The sequence below is a fragment of the Bactrocera oleae genome, chromosome 5 (assembly GCF_042242935.1).
Source record: "Bactrocera oleae isolate idBacOlea1 chromosome 5, idBacOlea1, whole genome shotgun sequence".
Classification (NCBI taxonomy): domain Eukaryota; kingdom Metazoa; phylum Arthropoda; class Insecta; order Diptera; family Tephritidae; genus Bactrocera; species Bactrocera oleae.
The window spans coordinates 20,163,416-20,186,478 of NC_091539.1; the positions used below are offsets into that span (position 1 = coordinate 20,163,416).

The 23,063-nt window shown below is 38.2% G+C and overlaps 1 protein-coding gene across 2 annotated transcripts in view; it reads right to left on the reverse strand.

Moving 5' to 3' along the window:
- The window catches only part of Rbcn-3A (rabconnectin-3 alpha), a 101,674-nt gene that overhangs the window by 51,295 nt on the left and 27,316 nt on the right, over nucleotides 1-23,063 (reverse strand). For both annotated transcript variants that reach the window (XM_070109611.1, XM_070109610.1), the window contains 3 exons: nucleotides 16,045-16,131; nucleotides 6,951-9,041; nucleotides 3,872-4,001 (listed from right to left, as the gene is read on the reverse strand). In XM_070109611.1, the coding sequence (XP_069965712.1) occupies nucleotides 3,872-4,001; nucleotides 6,951-9,041; nucleotides 16,045-16,131 (2,308 nt within the window). The remainder of the gene's footprint in view (nucleotides 1-3,871; nucleotides 4,002-6,950; nucleotides 9,042-16,044; nucleotides 16,132-23,063) is intronic.

Below are 23,063 nucleotides of genomic sequence, written 5' to 3' on the forward strand. Positions count from 1 at the left end.
CAGTGACATTGACTCTTCTCCGGAACACGCAGTTGCTCTTGTCCCGGAAGATAAGTACTATCCTGCTATCGACATCTTGCTAAATTTTCGGCCGGGGTTGACGCCAGATAATTCCTCATCATACGTATTTAAAAAGGCTAACTACGTAGCCCTTAATACCTCTCTCTTAAGAACGAACTGGATTGACCTCCTCTACAAACTCGAGACTATTGACAGTAAGTTGGACTTTCTCTATGATAAAATCTTTGAAGGTGTAAACCAGTTTGTTCCAGTACACGTACACAAGCCAAGTAACTATCCATATTGGTTCTCACATGATCTCATTCACAAAGTCAAACAGAAGAAATCTGCACACCTGATATATAAAATTCGGAAAACTAAGCCAAATTATTTACGATTCAGCAGGTTAAGATTGGAATGCAAAAAGTTAAGTATCGATTGCTACAAAAGTTATGTCGACAAGGTAGAGGACAAACTGCAATCGGAGATCAAAGCATTCTGGAATTTTATCAAGGACAAAAACCGTTGCACCGGTGACATACCATCTTCCGTAGCCTAGAATGACCGCTCAGCAGATACGGGGCCAGGTATCAGTAACCTCTTTGCGTCCTTCTTCCACAGCATCGACGTGCCATCGAATAGCAACGACCCAGGTATTGCAACCTTCAATCCTGGTACACAGCGCACACACTTGGATGCCCTGACAGTGACCTACGACGCAGTACTCAAAGAACTCCTTGCTCTCGACCCCAGCAAAGGTCCAGGCCCCGACGGTTTACCTAACATATTCATCAAAAACTGTGCGGTAGGCCTATGTGAGCCTTTGACACATATATTTGGCGAATCTCTTCACCATGGTACCTTCCCGACCTACTGGAAACTGTCATACATCTCACCGATTCATAAAGAGGGGCCCAAGACCTTGGTTACCAACTACCGTCCTATCTGCATACAGTCTGCACTTGCAAAACTATTTGAGAGGTTAGTGCTTCCAGATACGTCAGGCATTTGAAAACATCATACCAATTTGTTCATATACGTCGACAAACTGCTGAACTCCATGGATTCCGGCAACTGCACACACAGCATTTACACAGACTTCAGCAAGGCTTTCGACCGTGTTGACTACGAAATACTTTTAGATAAGCTAAGTAAATATGGTGTGGCTGGACGTGCATTAGCTTGGATACGTACATACCTCACAGGCAGACGCTTGCAAGTCAGAGTAGATGGCCACTTATCCAGTGAATATGAAGTAATCTCTGATGTGCCACAAGGATCTCACCTTGGTCCTGTACTATTTAACATCTTCGTCAACGACATTGGTAATAATTTTGCTTCTGATTTCCTTCTGTATGCTGATGACCTCAAAATATTTAGACCGATTACTTGTGAGACAGACATCATAATTTTGCAACAAGACATAAATATCCTCAGTGACTGGTGTCGAGTGAACAAGCTGGATCTCAACGTAAACAAATGTGCGGCCGTATCTTTCGCTCGCTCACACTCACCGATCCGCACGAGCTACAAACTTGATGGGCTTGAGATAGCGGAGGTCGAGAACATAAAAGACTTAGTTATCATTGTTGATAATAAGCTCACCTTCTCAGACCACACAGACAAAATTACATCAAAGGCGTTCAAAGACCTTGGATTTATACTCAGGAGTGGTAAAGATTTCAAAAACCCTTGGACACTCATTAGACTATTCAAGTCACTTGTACTACCAATTTTGGAATATGGTTCGGTAATCTGGTCTCCCTACACTAACACGACAATCGATAAAGTTGAAAAGGTGGAGCGTAAATTCTGTAAGTCACTGACCTATAAACTATCGTCACCAAGTCACATCTGCACTACTGATGAGGTCTACCAGTGCTACTGTATAAACAAATTGTCTTCTCGTCGACAGGTCGCTGACCTCTGCTTTTTCTACAAAGTAGTCAATAACATCACTGATGCTCATGAGATCCTAAACAGTTTTGAACTCGCCCCTGCTGGTCTTACCCTGAGGCGAAATAGATTACTAAAAACATCGAAATCCAAGAAAAATTATGTTATCCATGGTCCTCAGAATAGACTGGCTAATTAAGTAAATTCACTTCAAGGTGAAATTGATTTCTATGGAGGAACATACGCTGCTTTTACCGAAAACACCAAGAGACACCTGCTCGTCTGAATTACATCTAAATCAAGTCTGAATTACATATTAACTTACAATTATTTAAATATTTTCCAGATATTACACTAATATACCCTAGCCACTTTTGTATAATACTTTAATTCTTTATTATATCTATGTATATTGCCGATTGGCGTTTAAATAAATAAATAAATAAAACAATTTTAAACTTCTGATTATGCCACTTCCCAGAATAGAAATTGAGAGCTACTAAAGGCATCGGGTTAAAGCTCTACAATACCGATTAGATGTGCCATCCACCGTGTTCAAAAACTACTTGCAGTAGCTATGTGTTATTATTATATTCTTTTGAAGTAATAAAATATTCAAGTAATTCTTATATGAATTTTGAACACATACTTATGTATTATTTGAAATATAATTTTTTTTATTTTGATATAAGAAGTATAATATGTCCGTCCCTTGAATTGCATTGACTTTTATCATAAAATATAAAAAGTATAATAGATTGTAAAATCGTGGGCAAAGAAAAAAGCCTTCGTTTGGGTCTTCTTCAGGAATAAAAGAATAACTGTGCAAATTTGGCTGTGGCTCGGATGTTGTGTGGGTACATAACGAAATAGCGTTTCATTTTTATATACATACAAATGTACATAAAAGGTTAGAAAACTCCATTACATTCCATTTTAATGACTTTTGTAAACAAAATTGCTTTCACCACTTGGAAAAAACAAACTTAAGACTACCAAAGAATGTAATATAATGCCAATTGCTTGATAAGCATTTTTAGTTTTTCTCACATTAGCTACACTTAATTAATGAAAACATTAATCGCTAAGGTGGTATTGTAAACATTAAATTTGAGTTACTTCAAAAATAAGGAATCAATTTGAAATCTAAACTTAAAACGAATGGTTTCTTTAATCGGTATGTTGGCCAAAACTATTTATTTTTATACCCTGAACAGGGTATATTAAGTTTGCGACGATGTTTGTAACACCCAGAAGGAAATGTCGGTGACTCTATAAAATAAGTATATAAATGATCAAGATGACAAGCTGAGTCGCTTTCGCCATGCCCATCTAGTCCCTCAGTTTTTGAGACATCGATCAGAAATTTTTCACACGTCCTTTTCTCCTCAAGAAGCCGCTCATTTATCGAAACGATATCGGACTACTATAGCGTATAGCTGTCATACCAGCTGAACTATCAAATTCAAGTACCCGTATGGAAAACATTTTTATTTGACAAGGTATTTTCACGAAATGTGGCAAAGATTTTTGTTCAAATTGTCGGATCACTACAGCATATAGCCATACAAACTGATCGATTCAAATCAAGATCTTGTAAAGAAAACTCGAACATGTAAAGGGAATTATAGCTTCGGCGCAACCGAAGTTAACGTGTTTTCTTTTCCTAAAGATTTTTATCATTTTTATACTATTGAACATGAGAATTAATATTACACAAATGCAACTCTAAAGCTGGTCTATAGTTAAAATAAAACAATGGCAGTTTGGTAAAGATTTAAACATAATTAATGCTTCTTCTTTGCTACATAGAAAAAAGTTAACAAGACATTCATAATCTCTTACGTTGAATAATTAAATAAAAAAATATTTCATTCATTGTATATATAGAGGCAAATATAAAAATATTTTTATAAAAAAAATCCGACGAAATCACTGTGATGAGCATTTCAAAAAGCTAAAAATTTGTATTTACCTTTAAGCCATCGCTTTCGTTTGGCAGCTCTAAAAACTTTTGCCTCAAAATCATATTTTTCTTGCATCAAAATTTCATGAAGTGTTGGCTTGTCTGATAACACAAAAGTAGTAGAGTTTGGATCTCTTTCCTGTAAATAATAAACAGTCACAGATAATTTGGGTTATTATGAAATTATAACAGGATTTATATTAATATTATTCCCAAAGTGGATAAGAAAATTTTGAAAAATTTTTATAACGGCGGCCGCTACGCATTGTTGCATATGAATGTTGCGTTTTTTTTTTCAAACATTAATATCTGATAATCGACGTGCACAAACCTGCAAAGCAAAGGCCAACTTACACTGTGAGTGTATTGAGTAAAGAAGCTTTGTTTGTGTATCCTATTCCTTAATTATCTATCTATTCCTTAATTATGCCAGAAAATAATTAATATTGAAAACCTTATAACACATTCAATATATAGTATGAAGTAATAGCAGAGAATGTTGATGAATAGAGAAGGAGCAAATGTTAAATGAAAACTTTTTGAGTACTAATTTGTAGTTCCAGATGAGGGAACATCGAAAAATATAACTTCGAAAAAGAAAAATACACCACGCAATGTGCGAAATGCTATAAATAGACACAACGAATATTCCTATATGAAAAATCGTTGCGCATACCTATTTAGATCTCTGTTTTCAATTTCTATGATATGACAAATTTATAATTATGAAAAGCCTTCTGAATTAAAAAGCTGTATTACCGGTAAAAGCCCCAGAATTCATAATAAAATAAACATTTAGTAGGCTATTTTTCCAACTTATGTATGTGCGTTATGTGAGCAATTGCTTATTAAACAAAGGATAACAATAAAACGGTGGCTAAGCGGCCACATTTCCACTTTTGTGGTGGCTTAGGTCGTAAGCGCGAAGGAGTTAAGCTCATTCCGAATACGAGCATATACGTTCGAATCGTAAAATACATAAAATTAATATTGTATTTTATTTTTTTATTTTATTAATTGGAGTCTAAGCATATCATAATTCAATTACTTTAATAGCATATTTTACTTCCTGAGATAATTAAAATATATCAGGAAAATATAATATGTTCATATGTTTAGGTTTATTGAATATTTCCTTATTATGCGTATTTACACAAATGTGATAATCACACATACATTCTTAAATACACGTACGCTGATGCTTGCTTCTTCTTGCCCCGCACAAGCAATGACTTTTGTCTACGCTTTTTGCTTTTTGCGAGTTGAACGATCGCAGGCAAGGAGGGATTGGGGCGCACCGCCACATAATTATTTCAGATATATATTTTATTTATCGAATTTAGTTTAAAAACGATTATAGGTATGAATAGATGTGTATTTATATATATATATAATATATATTATATTACGAAAATAATTCATAAATGCATCAGTATTTTTCAATACAAAATAAGCAACATAATAATATACTAAGAGTCCTCAGTTAGAACGCCTCTGTGTATAGTGGCAAGCCAACGAAATAACGGCGAGTTCACGCAGACATTGTGTTGTTGAAAGTAACCAAATGACGACAAACATACATATATACATATGAGCTCGCATACATATTGACGCCGAATTTTGCGCATCGTGGCGGAGTTGACAAAATTTGTTTCAATCGACAATTTTACGACAATGTCGATCGGCTATGTTGTCTCGTTTGTCCTTTTTGCAGGGCTTTCCTGTTGAAAATTGACTTATGCTCTTTTGAAATATTGCGATTACCGATTGGGCTGCATTTTCATAGCGTCGTATTTGGATAAATGGGCTAAATCGACAAACTATGAAATAATGATAATAAATAAACATATAAAAGTACTATATGGACTGTGCTTAGAATATATAGAAGTAGTTAATGATTTCATATGAATGGCAATTTAATATAAATTTTGTAATTTAATGCCATAAATAGTGCATAATATGCAAAAATATAAATATTATTTAAATTCGCTAAGAGGTCATGTTGCCAATTCTCCTTTTTGAAGTGAACATCAGACAAATTCTTCAATTTCTGATTTTTAGCAAATGTTGTGAGGAAGCAGCTTGTGGGCAACATACAAACGCGAGGGGGATGGTAGGATTTTCAGTGATACAAATTGTAAAATTGAAATTTTGCTGATTCTTCAATTTTACTGAAGACATTCAAATTCAATTTCATTCATTTTTATTTTCGCGCATTTGCGGTAGGAATTCTATATGAAAACCAAATGTGGTTTACCAGGCGCACAGAAAAAATAGCGCGGCGCAGAGTTATGAACGAATGCACTTTGCTTTGAAGCAGCGCACGTTCCTTATGAATGAATTTGTTGTCGTTGTAATATAAAATACTTAGAAAATATGCCGCGAGTTCGCTTGAATATTATTGGCCGATGATGGTGCGTCTACGTTTTTTTGTCACTTGCGCGAATGTTTGATTTTTTGCGAAAGACATATTGAGGTACATACATATGTACATATGTGTACATATATGCAAATATATATGGACATGCGAATGAAGGAAGGCAATTTCAAGAATATTCACATATAGACATATAAACATTGAAGCAAGTAAACAACAATAGCTGTTTGAGTTCACAGATTAGACAAATATGTTCTAATATGATCTGTGGTGCTGCTTGTATAGCACACTTCCTTATTGCAATGAAATGTTTTGCCTAAGTTCAAATCCTATCATATTTTTATATATTATACTATTTTTTATTTTTATAACCCTTTTTTATGAAATGATATTTGAATTCTATTTTAATATTATTTCCCTGATTATTAATATTTTCCTGTCAGAAGTCAATTTCTTTCGTTTTTATTATTTCAATTTTTGTTTATGCGCATATCAAAGAACATCTGTGCATATGTATGTGTATACATTTTGCTTATAGAGTGGTGTAGTTCGTTTCGTACCCTGATAGTTGTGGTGAAATTTTATTTTCCAATTTGCGCGTTTTCGATGTTCCTCCATCGTAATTAACATTTTAGTACTGCTAACATTTGCTCCTTCTCTACTCATCAACATTCTCTGGTAATAGCAATATTAACAGATAAACATACTTACATTCAATATTACATCGGAAATTTGCTTAGTAGACTCCAAGTCTAGAGGATCATAATTACAGTAATTGCAAAGTTGTTTTAATGCCTCAACTTCTTTCTCCAACCAGATGTAAAGCTGATAGCGCAATTGACCACCATCAACTTCAAATCCAGTTGCTAATGTCGAAAGTTCTTCCATTAATATTTTTAAGCATGCTACAAATTTAAGTTGCTGTGCCATAATATCTATTTTCACATCCTTTGATGTCTCTAACTGGGTTTTTTGTGGAGCTTTTGTTATTGTAGGGGTTTTATTTTCAAAAGGCTCATCAACTTCTGTATCTTCGGGGGCGTCGGCATCATCATCGTCCCACTTTATCTCAAATGCGTCTTCTTTTTGTAAAACCGAAACTGGAGTGCTCCAATCCATATCACATTTTATGCCAGAATCAACCACTGGTTCACTCCAATCAATTATACCAGAAGTTATTTGGTCTTCCTTGTAAATTTTAGTATTAGTCTCTTCGATAATATTATTTGAATCCATAATTTTCATTGGCAATTTATTTAGCACTTCTAAAGCTAATGCCGGGCAACCAGCCTTAAAGTGTGCATGGGCTGTTGTAAAATAAAGTTGTCTCTCAATAGGTGTTATTGAATCTTCTAGTTGAAGTTGTTTATCATTTGATTTTGATTTTTGATTATCTCCAGAATAACTAAATCCTGATAATACTACATTTGCACATTTCTTCTCTTGTGCAGACAGTGCTAAGCTTTGCCGAACTAACAATGGATGTGTACGTAAAAATATGTAGAAGTTAAAAACATTAGGATTTGTTGCAGAATTTTCAGCTTTCAACATGTCTTCGTCTTTAAATGCGACATGATTCATACCAACTCCGTTTAACAAAAGTGTATGCAAACTATCTTGATATCTCTTTAAAATCCAATAAGTAATGGATCGAAGAAAAGGATCTGGGTGAGCTCTATTTATATCAAATACACTGTTATCATCGGAAATTCCAAGAACATGTTCTGAGAGTAAACTTCGATAAGTTGAGTTGCATGATATTTCAATGTCATCTTCGAATAACCTCGCTATTACTAAAGCCAGCTGGAAGTCTTCCAATTTATTTATGCAAACTTCTATGGCATCATTTAAAGAATTCGCAAGTAGGAAAAATGCAACTGCGTGCTCAAAACGTTGTTTTCCTAGAAGAACAAAAGCGTTCTTCAGGGCTGCTTTCCTCCACCGGTCTTCAGAAAAATTATTTGAAAAGAAAGCGGTCATTTTTTCGTCTCGCTTTGATCTAAAAAGACCCCAAACAATCGATTTCTTCTTCATAGCTAAATAAAATATAGCTGCATCTAATGGATCTTGTTTCATTTGATAAGCACTCTTTGCTAGTTTCTCAACGCAACAACGTAAAGTATTAACATTTTTCAACCAATATCCAACGCCGAGATCTTTCAGTGTAGACCACCTTAAATCTCCTTTTGAATAAGAAGGAATGAGATTTAGGAGCTCCTCTTCACTTTCAGAATGAAAAGCCCACACTATGTTTGAAGTTCCAATTCCTTGTTTTTGAAATAGTGCTCTTTGGTTTAGTGGTAAACAGCGTAGAAGATACGTAAAATGTTTCATAGCGAGTAGAAACCGAAGGCCACAATCATCTAAAGATTCTGATATTTTACACACATTTTTACCATGATCGGAAGAAAATGTTTCGCTGAAGTCGCTGTTGAAATTTGCAACGGTATCAGCTAGAGCTAATAAATGCATCTGGTCAAGAGAAGATAGTCCTGGTAAATGCGTATGAGTAAGCAGGCGCGATAACAACTGTCCTTGACGCGAACCGAAATGTGATATACTTAATTTTTCGGGCATAGATAACTTTCTTTCGAATTTACAATGTTCCCCTTCATTATCAAGAAGATCATCTAAATTGTCCTCCGAGTTGTTCATTTCAAAAAGTTCATTATAGTCTTTACCATTTTCCAAAGCGTTCATTCCCTGACCTGGAAATTCGTTATCCGCGTTTAGTAGGACCCAAAGCGGTAATGGAGGTATTGATGTGATTTCAGTATAGTCGAGCATCAATTCTTCTGGAACCTACAAAAATATTTTATCGTTAAAAAAATTATATAGAATATCGTTGCCAAATTTACTTAATAATAAAGCTCAATAGATTGGTAATGGGTAATGGTAACCTTTTATTTATATCTATTACAACCAAGTACCACGATATGCTTTATTCACGATATCCTGTTACTGATGGCTACGGCTGCATTATATATTATATTAAACCAAGGAACAGGTTGGCAAAATCGTCCGCTGAACCCAAAAGCAAAGGCAAACACCAAAGGTACAGAAGCCAAGACTGGCGCCAGGAAAGCAGCAGCACTGGTGGCAGCCCATACCAACCCCTGTAGCCAAGGCTTGGAGGCTAAGCAGGGGAAGGAGGGAGATGCCAAAAGTGATGCTGCCAGTAGTGGGTCAGCCAGAGAATTGCCTACCTTTAAGATTGACGACCCAGCGAAAACAAGGTATGCAGAGAAGCGACGCGCTGCATACCTGCTGAAGAAGCATACCTACTGCAACCGCCAACCAATGAGGAGCTCACAAAATAGCTCCAGGAATCCATTGATTGCGCGAGAGCTGTCTTACCTAACTTCAAGCTAGAAGCGCCGGTAGTGGCAGCTAAGAGACAAAGGTCAGCTGAAAAGGCTAAGCCGTCAGCTAAGAGACCGAAGACTAAGGGCGTGACAACCGCAAAATCTTTTGCTGATGTGGCCCGAACCGTATTGTCATTGGGGTGCTGGATGAGAATGACCCCGAAGGAAAAATCCCCAGAGACCAATGGAAGAGGGTGCAAGCCGCACTGACGAATGTGGCGTTGGAAGTGCTACTAAGCAATCCAGGTCCACCCCCGTCATGTACGGATGCCGGATGTTATCAGGGTCAGATAAAGGTGATTGCGTGTGACGACGAGGATCGGTCCAGCTATATAAGGCCGCAATAGCTAAGGTGGGGGAGGTCTACCCCGGAGCCAGGCTAGTAGCGGTAGACAAAAAAGATATCCCATCCCGACCGAGGGCAAGGGTATGGATCCCGGCTACACCATCGCAGCCAGACCAGATAATGCAGCTCATAAGAGCCTGTAACCCAAATTTGCCATCTGGGAGATGGAGATTCGTCAGGGCCTTCGATGACCCCGCAGCGAAATCTGGTGTGGAGACGAAACGAGCCACAATGCAAAGGAATCCGTAGAACCGCTAACGAAAAGTGTCGGAGAGATCAACTACGGATTCACAAAAGTGAAGGTTATGACCTACAAGTCAGACGCCAATGCAGGAGAAAACTTGGCGTCGGAATCGGAATGCGAAGTGGAGTCCTCGAGTGATGTAGAGAACACTGACCAAGGTGAGTGTACTTCGGGGTCTAAGCTTGCAGACAGACTCTCTAAACATTACACTGAGAGTGACCTTTTAAGCGACTCTCAAGAAGACGCAGAGAAGACACTAATTAATGCGTATTCTCCAAATTAATTTACACCATAGCAAACTAGCGTCTCTAGCCCTATTTAACCGCATGGCAGAAGAACGGCCTGACTTCGTCCTCATTCAGGAGCCAAGGGTTAATGGAACGCGTATTTGCGGTCTGAGGACACCGGGATATAATTTATACGCGAATGGTTGTGTAGGTAAGCCTAGGACATGTATATTGGCTAGCAAAAAGCTTAATGTCTTTTTATTACACAGTAGTAACGACACTACAGTAGTAAGCTGGGAGACGGCTGGCATCATGCTACAGCTGTTCAAAGAGCTGGTACGTGACACCGAAGCACCCAAGTGTTCGATTACACTTGGGTGCGGCTCCAATGCGCACCACACACTATGGGGAAGCCGGATATTAATGAAAGGGGTGATATGCTCTTTAATTATTTAATAGGAAGTAAGCTTTTGCTATGTAACAAAGGTAGTACGCCAACATTTATAACCAGAAACCGACAGGAAGTATTAGATATAACACTGGTATCGGAAGAACTGGTGGATAAAACAACACATTGGAGGAACATTCCTTCTCAGATCACCGCTACATTGAGTGTATAATTGAAGAAAATGTAGTTAGGGAAGAGAAATTTAGGAATCATAGGAAAACGAACTGGCAGATGCACATGCAGGAGCTAAAAAAGCGTATTCCTATGATTCCACCATTTCAACCGGAAAAGAAGAGGACCTAGACATCCTCGTTAAACAATTCACAGATTCTTGTCATCAAGCACTAGAAGTAGCTTGTCCATTAACGTACAGTAGGGGAAGAATTAGACCCATACTTAAGAACATGCAGAAAAATTGCAGGAAGCAATTCAATTTTGCCAAATTATCCCAAAAAGATATAGAGTGGAATAACTATCATAACCACCTACGGACATACAAAAAGGAGGTAAGAAAAGCAAAAAAGAAATTCGTGGAAATCTTTTTGTAATGACATCGAGAATACGGCAGAAGCGTCTCGACTGAGAAAGATAATGACACAGTCGAAACATAGTATCGGATACCTTCGGAAGCCAGATCACAGCTGGACGGTATCCAGTAAAGAGACTCTAGGCCTACTAATGGATACTCACTTCACAGACAGTTCCGAGAACCTCATAGGGGAACATATAATGGAGAGTGAAGTGGGCTGAGTCCCTTCCGCTAGACATAGTGTCAGATAGCAATGTTTATTGGGCAATAGGCAGCTTCAAGCCTTATAAAACGCCGGGACCAGACGGATTATTCCCGGCTAAGTTACAGCAGTCCCTGAGCTACACAATAAACTGGTTAACAACCATGCTTAAAGGGGCACTGCAATTAAACTATATTCCCTCGATATGGAGGGAAGTCAAGGTGATATATATACCAAAGGCTGGCAAAAGCTCACACATTAATCCAAAGGATTTTAGACCAATTAGTATTTCATCATTTCTTTTAAAAACACTGGAGAGACTAATAGAAATACATATAAGGGACAAACTAAACCCAGGAAAAATGGCAGTTTCGCAGCATGCGTACTCTAAGGGTAAATCCACAGAAACGGCATTAAGCTCAGTGGTAACAGAGATTGAAGTCTCTGGAAATAAAAGAATACACCCGCGTAGCCTTCCTAGACATAGAAGGTGCTTTCAACAACATCCAGCCGAAGGCCCTATTGAGCGCGCTTAAAGATCTGGACATCTCTGAGCCTCTCCGGAAATTAATTGAACAGATGCTTTTGGGCAGGTCAATTATTTCAACGTTGGGAGCTTCAACGATGCGCAGATCTGTCCGAAGGGGTACACCCCAAGGAGGCGTGTTATCCCCACTTCTCTCGATCCTGACAATGAATAAAATGCTTGCGGATCTAGAAAATAAGGGGGTACATGTTGTGGCCTACGCTGATGATGTGGCTGTTTCGGTTAGAGGCAAGTTCCCGGATACCCTCGCTGGCCTTATTCAGACAATATTTAACGATATTAACCGATGGGCCGTATCATGCGGACTGAATTTCAATGCTAGCAAGACAGAACTAGTATTGTTCACTAAGATGCACAGTACTCCAGAAATCACGCCGCCAATTTTAAATGGCACCAGGCTAACGATAGGAGATAAAGCAAGCTACTTGGGACTAGTTTTGGACATGAAGCTTTCTTGGAAACAAAACTTGGAAGCGAGGGTAAAGAAAGCAGCTACAGCGCTTTACACATGTAAAAGAATGGTGGGGCCCAGATGGGGACTGACGCCTCGGGTAGCTCACTGGCTGTACACAGCAATTGTAAGGCCGATCATGACTTACGGTATATTAGTATGGTGGCCAATTACAGAAAAGAAATATACGATTAGAAGCATGGAAAGTATACAAAGAGCAGCCAGTATTTGCATCAGTAGAGCTCTCAGAACTACGTCAAGCCAGGCACTCAACGTAATTTTACACTTACTGTCAACAGATCTGTTTTGCAAGCAAATGGCAGCGAAAGTTAGCTCTGAGACAGGTGGAATTCTCCCTACTAGTCGCCAGTAACAAGGGGCATTCTATGATACTTAGGAAGTTCCCGTTTCTTCCCATAACCACGGTGTTTTCTCGGCTAAACTAGATACCAAAATCGCCTCCCGGTTACCAGACCACTGCAGTCTTTTAAGCGGAGGTCACTGCAATTAAAGAAAACCTTCTTGTACTAACAAGAAGTGTGATCACAGCAAGAAATATATTTATATATACAGACAGCCAGGCGGCTTTGAAATCTCTGATGTCTCATAGGATTTCGTCGAAGACAGTGAAAGAATGCCATGATCTTCTAGCGGATCTGTCATCCAATTTCACGGTAAATCTACAATGGGTCCCAGAACACAGTGACATCCCCGGGAACTGTGTAGCAGATGAACTACCCAGAACAGGCACCACCCTACAACTAGATCCTGGTAAGGAGGACATAAATATGCCTCTGGCTACTTGTAGATACTTAATCGACAAACATGTCATTAACATAGCCGAGTGTCAGTGGAATCAATCCTTGACCTGCTCAACTAGCAGGCAAACGTGGCATGAATGGAATATGAGCCGCACATGCCAACTGTTAAAATTCAAGTGGAAAGATATAAGAACTCTAGTAGGAGTACTAACAGGCCACTGTCTAATAGGCAGACATGCAAGTAGACTTGGCACGCCATATAACGACTATTGTAAAAGCTGTCAGGAAGTAGAAGAGGAGGATACCATTAAACATCTTCTATGCGATTGCGCAACACTATATAGGAAAAGAATCGCAGCCATCGGTCGTGGGTTTCTTGACGACGTCTCGGAGGTTGCACGGATAAAACTTGTTTCACTGATGAAGTTCATCAGAAGTGCGAGGTGGTTCAGAGAGGAGCCAATAGAGTGAGGGGACCACAGTCCCAGTGGAAACACAATGGGCCTCCTAAAGGCCTAGGTGTGTCGAATGACAGCCACTTTACCTACCTACCTACCTAAACCAAGGAACATATGTATGTACCAAGTTTCAACAGGATATCTCAAGTTATCGGACGGACAGAGAGTCTCTCGGATTTTAACTCTTCTCGTCATCCTGATCAATGATATATGTATGTATATATAACCCTATACTTATCTCAATTAGTTTTAGGTTCTAAAAACAACCGTTAGGTGAATAAAACTATTATACTCTCTAGCAACATATAATTCAACGATGAGAATACAATTTAATTTAAATGTACTAAAACATAACTATTTTCAATTTCAATGATCTTCATTGTCCTTCCGTTATGTTTCATTTTACGAATTCTTGCACAAAAGTACTTATCACAAAAGTGCTTACCTTCGCTATATACAGGGTGTCTCACGAATCGTGCTACAAAAACAAACCTTAATAACTTTTTATTTAATCAATGCATTACATTTATTTATTTTTTTTATTGTATAGAAAATTTTATTTTATTTTATATAATTAAATATTTAAAAAAATTATGTACCGTAAATGACCTCCATGCTCAGCCACATGTGACAACACCTACGTAATTAGAAAATTATTCATTCATTGCGGCCTGAAGGGTTGAAGTCGGGATTGCCTCAATTATCGATATAATGGACTGCTTCAGTTCAGTCAGATTTCTGAGTTTTGTTTTGTACAGCTCTTGCTTGACATAACCCCGTAAAAAAAGTCTAGTGTAGTCAGGTCAGGAGGCCTTGGGGGTCAGCGGAAAGTGGAGTTTCTCCATATTAATTTGTTTTAAAATTTTCGTTGGAGCTCCGCAATGACCGGACTGGCTATGTGTACAGTTCCTCGATCTTGCCGAAACCAAACGCTATTGAAACGAATACGGCTTCAACGCAGTTAGGGTAAAAAAAAACTCATTCCATATATTTAAATAACGGTGCCCATTGACACTGTTACACCGTTTTCTTCAAAGAAGTATGGCCCGACCGTACACCTTGATGAAACTGAGCACCACACAGTGGCTCGTTCTGTGTAAACGAGGCAATTTATCAAGATATTGTCTTCTTCGGCCATTTTAATCATTTTCTGTAAAAATTCCTGGCGAAAAGGCAAATCTATAGAGTTGTGAGTCAAAACTCTTGGATTTGAATGAATTGACGATGCAACAGCCGCGATTGTTTCTTGAACACGAACATACGGATTTCAAATATGGAAATGACGGACTGCAAAGCATAGTACCGCTGCCCTTTACACACCGTCTTTCCGGTATCCCAAGCAATCATTTTTAAAGAAAACTTAATTAATAACCTGCCAAATAAAAACAAAAGTAGGTCGATTACTCGCACAGAACAAAAGTTATAACGGTTTGTTTTTGTAGCACGATTCGTGAGCCACGATTTATAATATAAAAACATGTAGTAGTCTTTGTTGTTCTTTTTAAATCGACAGAAAAATTTTTGTTGATAATTTGAAAGAATACTGCCAAAATGACAGTCCCCGGCCGAATAAATCCGGGTCCGTTCTGGTTACGTAGAATCGACTGTCGTGGGGGTTATTTTCCGTAGTAATTGTTGACCTCGGTAGTAAACCGGAAACTGAAAACTAGTATACATAAATAATAGTGATAGTCATCTTAAACTACTCAGTATAAATATTATTAGTAAAATAAAAAATAAAAAGTTTGTGTAAAGCTTTATTAATGTATACTCAAGTCTCATTTCTTTGAACCCAACTTGACAAAACTGAGTTTTTTATTGCACACTCTCTCGTTAAGAAAACTCCACAAAGCTCAGAAATAATATTTGTAAGACCCAATTTTATATAAGGTTACGTTTTCTCCACAAATCATGAGTATTTTTTTTACGAAGATATTTTGTTAAATAATCTTATTAAGACTGATATTAAGTGTTGGCGCCTCCGTCTATACAAATTTTTTAAAAGCAAATGCTATTTCTGGTGAGAAGGTGTGAATTTTTCTTTGCAATTTTTGCAAAAGTAATAAGTACTCGACGTACCAACATGTATTAATTTCTGTACTCTAGGGATCGTCCAGTTTGACTAACAAAAATTAATTGAAGTTAAATAAATTAAATGTCAAGAAGACACGTAAAAGCACGTTCGATATAAAAAATAATATGAATAATGAGCAACTACCATAATCACCTGCGTTGTTGAACCCCTGTGTTCAGTTGATACGTTCGTTTCTCCAACGTAACTGATAGATAAAGTTCGAGATCGAGACCATGCCCTCTGCAACGAGAATAAAAGGAAAATTTAGCAAACGCAAGAAATATTGAACTAAAAGGCGGCACAACCGACTTGATTCCACGTTTATATTGTTTGCAAGTCACTTCTGATAAGTTACATGTCCGAATAATAAAGCATGATCAAAACCAGCCTTCTTTAATACAAACGAGGAAAGATTGCATTCGAATCATCTTTAGAAACTTTGGTAATATTGATCATTTCAATGTCTACCCCATAAGCATTTTAAAAAGTGGTCAAAGACAAAAGACATTGAAAGAACATCCAGAGTATTAGAATGCACCTTGCACCCATATGTATTTTTCCATATTAAATATTTAATATAATATATCACATATCGTATTTTACATACATATGTATATATCCTATACATCATTTATATATACAATTAAAAACTTACATACGTACATACAGTGCTTACGGAAAATTGCGCCATTACCTGCTATTGTCAATTTCTCTCTCGCACTCTTTTACGATTATACATAATTCGCTTATTTGTATTACATACAGTATACAATCAGCTTATACTTATATACCCTATATATATGTACATAGGGTACAACTTTAAGAAAACCAATCGAAACATTTCGCGAAAATACGGTTCGGTAAATAAAACGCGGATTATTTAATATAAATCATACTACATTATATAAAAAATACAAAATTTTGAACAATATACATACAAATAGGTTCAAACTAAATTTATATTTTATATTCAAAGTCCACTTTGGCATATATCCCGCAATACCCCTTGCAGCAAGCAAGCAGGATTGCGTACAAAACTTTTCAGCACAAATAATTCGTGCTTACTCGTACATAGGTACAAAGTGCATTGATCTCTTCAAGGAGCTCTCAATTTATTGTGTACCTACATACCCCTAAATAAAGACATCAAAAAAAATGGAATAAATAACAACTGTCAATAAATTGGATAAATATAATTAAATTAAAAATAAATACGAACCGGTATCAATGACAACTAAATCCGGGTATTTCAGTTATTTATTTCAAATTAAGAAAATTAATATTAATTTTGTTCAAGGAGAAAAACTCTATCCACTAAAAAGCTTTCGTTCACACATTTTTATACGAATTATGCATCAGTCGACACTGAGGAATTTTTAATTTAGTTCATACAATTTCTAAATGAGCTCAGACTCAAAAGAGAACAACAGTATCTAAAAGTACCAAAAATGATTGCGGACGAAAAAAGTCCATGCACACCAGCAGAAGCTACACACTCCAAGCAAGGTGCTACAAAACAAAAAAGGGGTAGAGACAGTTCTTACACAAAATTCATTTGGGAAAGTGACAGTTTAATAAGATACTGCACTAGATTCTCATCTTCGCCGATTCAGGACAATTCTGAATCGGTATTAGAAATCAAAAAAGACAACATTTACAATTTTTGGTCACGTCCTTCAGGGACATGTTTACAGCCGTTTACATCAACCACCCGAAATTATCAAATGCTCAAAAATTTTATCACCTGCGATACAAAACAAAAGGTCAAGCAGGCGTAATAGTAAAACAGTTAATGTTAATGACGATACTTTCAATTTGCCTTGGGAAGCTCTTAAATCTAGAAATGAAAATGAAAGAATAAGAAGAAAAGGTCGATAAGCAAGTAACGATACTAATGAATTTGCCTAAGATTCAAAAGGAAACAAGTGAAGAGTTTATAAAACTGCAATCCACTGTTTCTAATTGCTTGTCGGTTTTATCGACACAAAATATTCCCACAGACAGCTGGGACCCAATACTGGTAAATATAAGCACCGCCGCTTTACCAGAAAAATCGTTACTTTTGTGGGAGCAATCGCTCTCATCTCGACGTGGCAACAGATGAAAGACTTTTTAATAACCCAATACGAAATCGCAGAAAGGGTAGATAAAAAAAATGGTCAGAACGAAAACCGTTCAACACGACCTAAATAGAAGCTTCCACAGACCCCAAGCCAGTAGCAACAACAATTTAAATAGAAGCTTCTTTAGAAATCAAACTCTCACATCCGAACACTCCCCACTGCTCTGGATAATGGTGGTTAACGACCTACTTATAGAATTCGAGACGCAAGGCTGTCGGGTGACAGCATACGCTGATGATGTGGTTCTTATGGTTAAGGGAAAGTTCCTGAATACTGTCTAGGAGCTCACCGAGGGGTACCTGAACGTGGTATCTAGGTGGGCGAATAGAAGCGGCCTAGCCGTCAACCCAAGTAAAACCGAAATGATTCTATTCACCAGGAGGTATAAGATACCAAATGTGCCTCTCCCCTCCTTCGGGGGTTCACTTTTTCAACCTACTGAGAAAGTGAAATACCTAGGGCTCATCCTCGATAGAAAACTTTCCTGGAGGCCAAATATTGAGGAGAGAGTTAAGAAGGCTTCGGTCGCCTTATGCAAAGCTGCTGCAAAGGGGCAAGGTGGGGACTCTCACCTAAGGTGGTGTTCTGGCTCTACGAAACCGTAGTTAAGCCAATAATGTTCTATGGTGTGTTCGTCTGGTGGAGGGCGCTCGAAAGGTCCACAATGGCTAAAAAGCTTGAAAGGATCCAAAGAGCGGCGCTCATCGGAATCTCCGGTGCACTGCGAACCACACCGACACTAGCTCTTAATGCTATTCTAAACATAGCACCTGTGGACATTGCCGGTAGGTGCATTGCCGCGAAGTGTGCTCTAAGGCTTAGGGAAGCTGGGCTTTAGAAGAGGTCCGAACAAGGGCACTCCGAAATTCTTTCCTCCTTCAGCGGCATCCCGGAAAATATAGATCACTGCGTCACTGAAGCCACTCGAGGCGGTTCCTTCTCCGCTCGTATTCCAACGGGGGACATGTGGATGGGAAGAAGCCGCTGGAGAAGAGGCGCGGTGAGCTTTTTCACGGATGGATCGAGGGTAGGGGGGAAGGTTAGAGGGGGGGTTTTCTGCAAGGAGCTCTCCGTCAGTCTTAGCTTCAGGCTACCGAATCACTCGTGTTTTTCAGGCGGAAGGTGCTGTTATCAAGGTGGCGGTAGAAGTACTGCTGCGTAGTGCCGCCTCGTTTGTAGAAGTGAATATCCACTCTGATAGTAGGGCGGCAATACTAGCTTTGAGCGCGCGTACCGTGCAATCAAAGCTAGTCAAGGAGTGTCTGTCCTCTTTAGAGATAGCGTCTGGCTATTTCAACATCAGGCTCGTCTGGGTGCCTGGTCACAGCGGAATCGCTGGAAACTGCAAAGCCGATGAGCTAGCCAGGGGGGGCACCTTTGCCCCGCTCACATCGGAATGGGATCGGGTTGGATCTCCGTTAGCGTCTTGCGCTCTAACGTTGGATCAATGGACCTCGCGTGCACTCAGCAGACGCTGGTCGGCGACTAGTTCCTGTGTGACCGCGAGATCCTTCTGGCCAAGAGTGGATCGCAGGAGGTCGGGGGAACTTCTCGCCCTGAGCAAAGTGCATCTCGCCGCTATGGTAGGAGTTCTCACTGGACACTGTCCAATGGGCACTCATGCGGTACGGCTTGGTGTATTACCCGATGCTAGTTGCCAAAGTTGCATGGAAGAGGGCGAGGTGGAATCATCCCGGCACTTTCTCCTCCAATGTCCGGCTTTCGTTAGGCTGCGATTGAAATATCTCGGCAATCACACGTTTGGCGGACCCGAATACTTATCCTAAATAGATATTGGCCGTCTTAACAAGTTTGTAGTCAGCACAATGCGTCTCGTCGACTTGTAAGGGTCTTTTGATCCAGATTATAGGAGTTTGTAGGTATCACAACGGACCGGCGTCTTAAGCTGTCCAAGTGGGATCCCTTCTGGAATCGACCTCCTAACCATTTCAATATGAGTTCACCAAATCGAAGTGCATCTGATTTAATCAACACATATATAAATCGTGAAATGAGGTATGATACTGTCGAATTCTTCCACTACTATCGACAGTGAACATGGGCTTCAAGATCCATGTGCCGACACTTTCTCAAAACAGTTGTTTATATATTGGCAATGAAAAATTACATGAAAATATTGGATATATATAATTACCGACAGAATTCTACACAATCATCAATTAACAAAATACTCTCATCGGAAATATACTTTCCGATGTACATACAAAATATAACATTGGCTGGCAGAAAGATTGATTTTGGCATCAAAAAATGTGGACGTCAATGAATTAAATTCAAAGATATAACAGTTGTTGCCAGGACCACGGCAATGGCCCAATATTAGTTATTAAAAAATTAAAGAAGCCACCATTTTGAATAGCAAGTTTCGAGTCGAAAATGTAGTTAGTTATTTTTAAAAGTATTTCCTAAAAATATCGTATATGGCAATACAACATTTGCTGGGTCAGCTAGTAATATTTATAAATGTGAGTCAAAAAGATGTCAAGCAGAATCATCGCAAAGCGATTTGATTTTGGTAGCAAAATATATAAAATACATAAAGAAATACGAAAATGCTTACCGTATGTTTGTTTTTGTTAAATATTTTATTTTATTCAGAATTTATTTAATTTTTATCATTTAAATGACAACAACTAACAAGTACATTTGTTGACAAAAACAATGATGTTGAAGTACATTGACAAATATTTTACAGTAGTACAGTACAGCAGTTGAATCGTGAGTAAGTTATCATGGATCTTCTACCGAGTTTAACTTAGGAATGAAAAACATCTTAAATTTAAGGTTATAGAGTTTTCACTAGATGTCTTTATTTTGGCGCTCGCCTACACATTTGCAGTTCTTAAGCCGACTACTCGTAAAGCAACCAATCGCTTTTGTTTTCACAAAGTGAAGTCCTTTGTATATTATTTCTTCAAGAGTTGAAAAAAACAGAGTTTGTTGATTGACAATTAAAGCAAAACGCAAATCGTTCAACCAATAAATCAAGAAAGCAACAAAAACTCAAGGTAGAGTAAAGAAGAAGCATAGTAGAAACAAAGGTACGGAGGTTTTTATGTGTGTGTTTTTATCCAAATTAATCATAAAAAAACAAGACGTTTATCCTCAAAAAACTATGTTTAAAAAATTATTCAAATAAACAATTTTATTAAATTAGTATAGATGGAACCACGCCCACCCCCACTAAAAGCTCGATAACTTACTAAATAAATTCACCCGAAGAATAAGCCTTCATAGCCAAGATGATGCTTAATAGAAACCGGTGTGGAAATTGGATAAGGGGCTAGGCACAGCCGCCCTTTAGGTGAACTCCTACATATATCTCAGGAACTATTTGACCAATTTTAACCGAATTTGGAGCATAGCATTATCCTGATATTTTTATGTTACACTGTGTTTAAATAAGCTAAGCCTCAGTAACTAAACACACCACTTTACTCGGCAAAAGCTGGCGCACCCTACTAATACACACCACACCTAAGAACACAACCACACTCAGCAAGATGTCACCACACGACGACAACGAAAAGCTATGATTTCTGATCAATTAAAGCTAATAAATGCAATTGTACCTACTCCATATCCGAGAGTAGAGCTGCCACAAATACAAAATCAAGAGGCAAGTTCAGGCATCCACCTCGAGGTGCCCGCATGTGACACAGAAATATTTCATGGAGGTTATGAAGAATGGCCGTCACAGAAGTCGTCTCCATCGAACACCGAGGAGAACTTTTTAAACTTAGGGCCTTAATAGACCAAGGATCACAACGATTCTTCATAGCTCAACTTTGGAAATTACAGGAATGGGCGGAAGAGTGGTTCAAAACTCAAATAAAATCTGCCCCATTACGCTAATTTCGCCCCAATCGGATAAGCACATTCAAGCAGAAGATATAGTTTTACCGCAACTTACAAATATGCTTTCAAGCTATCATACAAATAGCAAGCATTGGCAAAAGGTTTCACACCTGAATCTAGCAGATCCCAACTGCAATACCCCCGCTCAAATAGATATAATAGTAGGCAGCGACCTTATACCGCAAATAATGCTTGAAGGTATTGAGAAAATTTCAAACACCCTTCTAGCCCAAAACTCTATATTTGGTTGGATTATAAGTGGACATATTACAGAACCAGTTTCCACATCAACAACTCAAGTTGACGAATACTCTAAAGAATACTTTCATTCACAATTAAGGAAATTTTGGGAGTTAGAAAAACGCCCCCTCATATCAATTACAACCCTTAAAGATCAGTATTGCGAAGACTTCCACAAAGCCACAACTACTCGATCAAATAATGGCCGGTACGTCGTACGACTACCACTAAAGCCACAACTTTCCAACACTCCACAAATTGCCACAAAAGACCAAGTTATAGCTTCTTCTGACAACCCCAGTGTTAAAAACACAAATATATATAATTCAACCAAATCATCCCGATATATTACTAAATATTCCAAAAGAAAATTTTTTGTACTCTAATTTCCTTAAACTCGAAAATGGCAGTACAACAAAAATGGATGGCTTTTGCCAATTATGATACAAGCGAAAATCTTCATCCTTCTTCACTTAGAAAAATGGTCACAATCCTCAAACAATCTTAGCGATATCCGAATCTACCGATTCTTGGCCACAATCGCCCACTTTCATACATATTATCGTCCGCAACATAAGAGTAATTGTCCTAGGAAGTCCAAAAATAGAAACCTCTCTTACTATAGTGCCTCATAATGCCTAAATTTTCATAATCAAATACAATTCAAAATTAAATTTAAGGGATCACCATACTTCCAATGTGATACAGCGCTCATGATATGGGTAGGTTATGGGAAACACTTGTGAAAGTTGCAAATCTCGCTTCAAAAAATCACAAATCTCACTCTCGCAAGATCCCTCTTCATAGGTTTCAAAGGAGCACCCATTCTGGCCATATCTGAGCCAGGCGTGGAGTCGCTAACCGTAATAAACCGATGGTAAAGAAATTTTAAACAAACAATACAAATAATAAAATTATAAAAGAAACAAC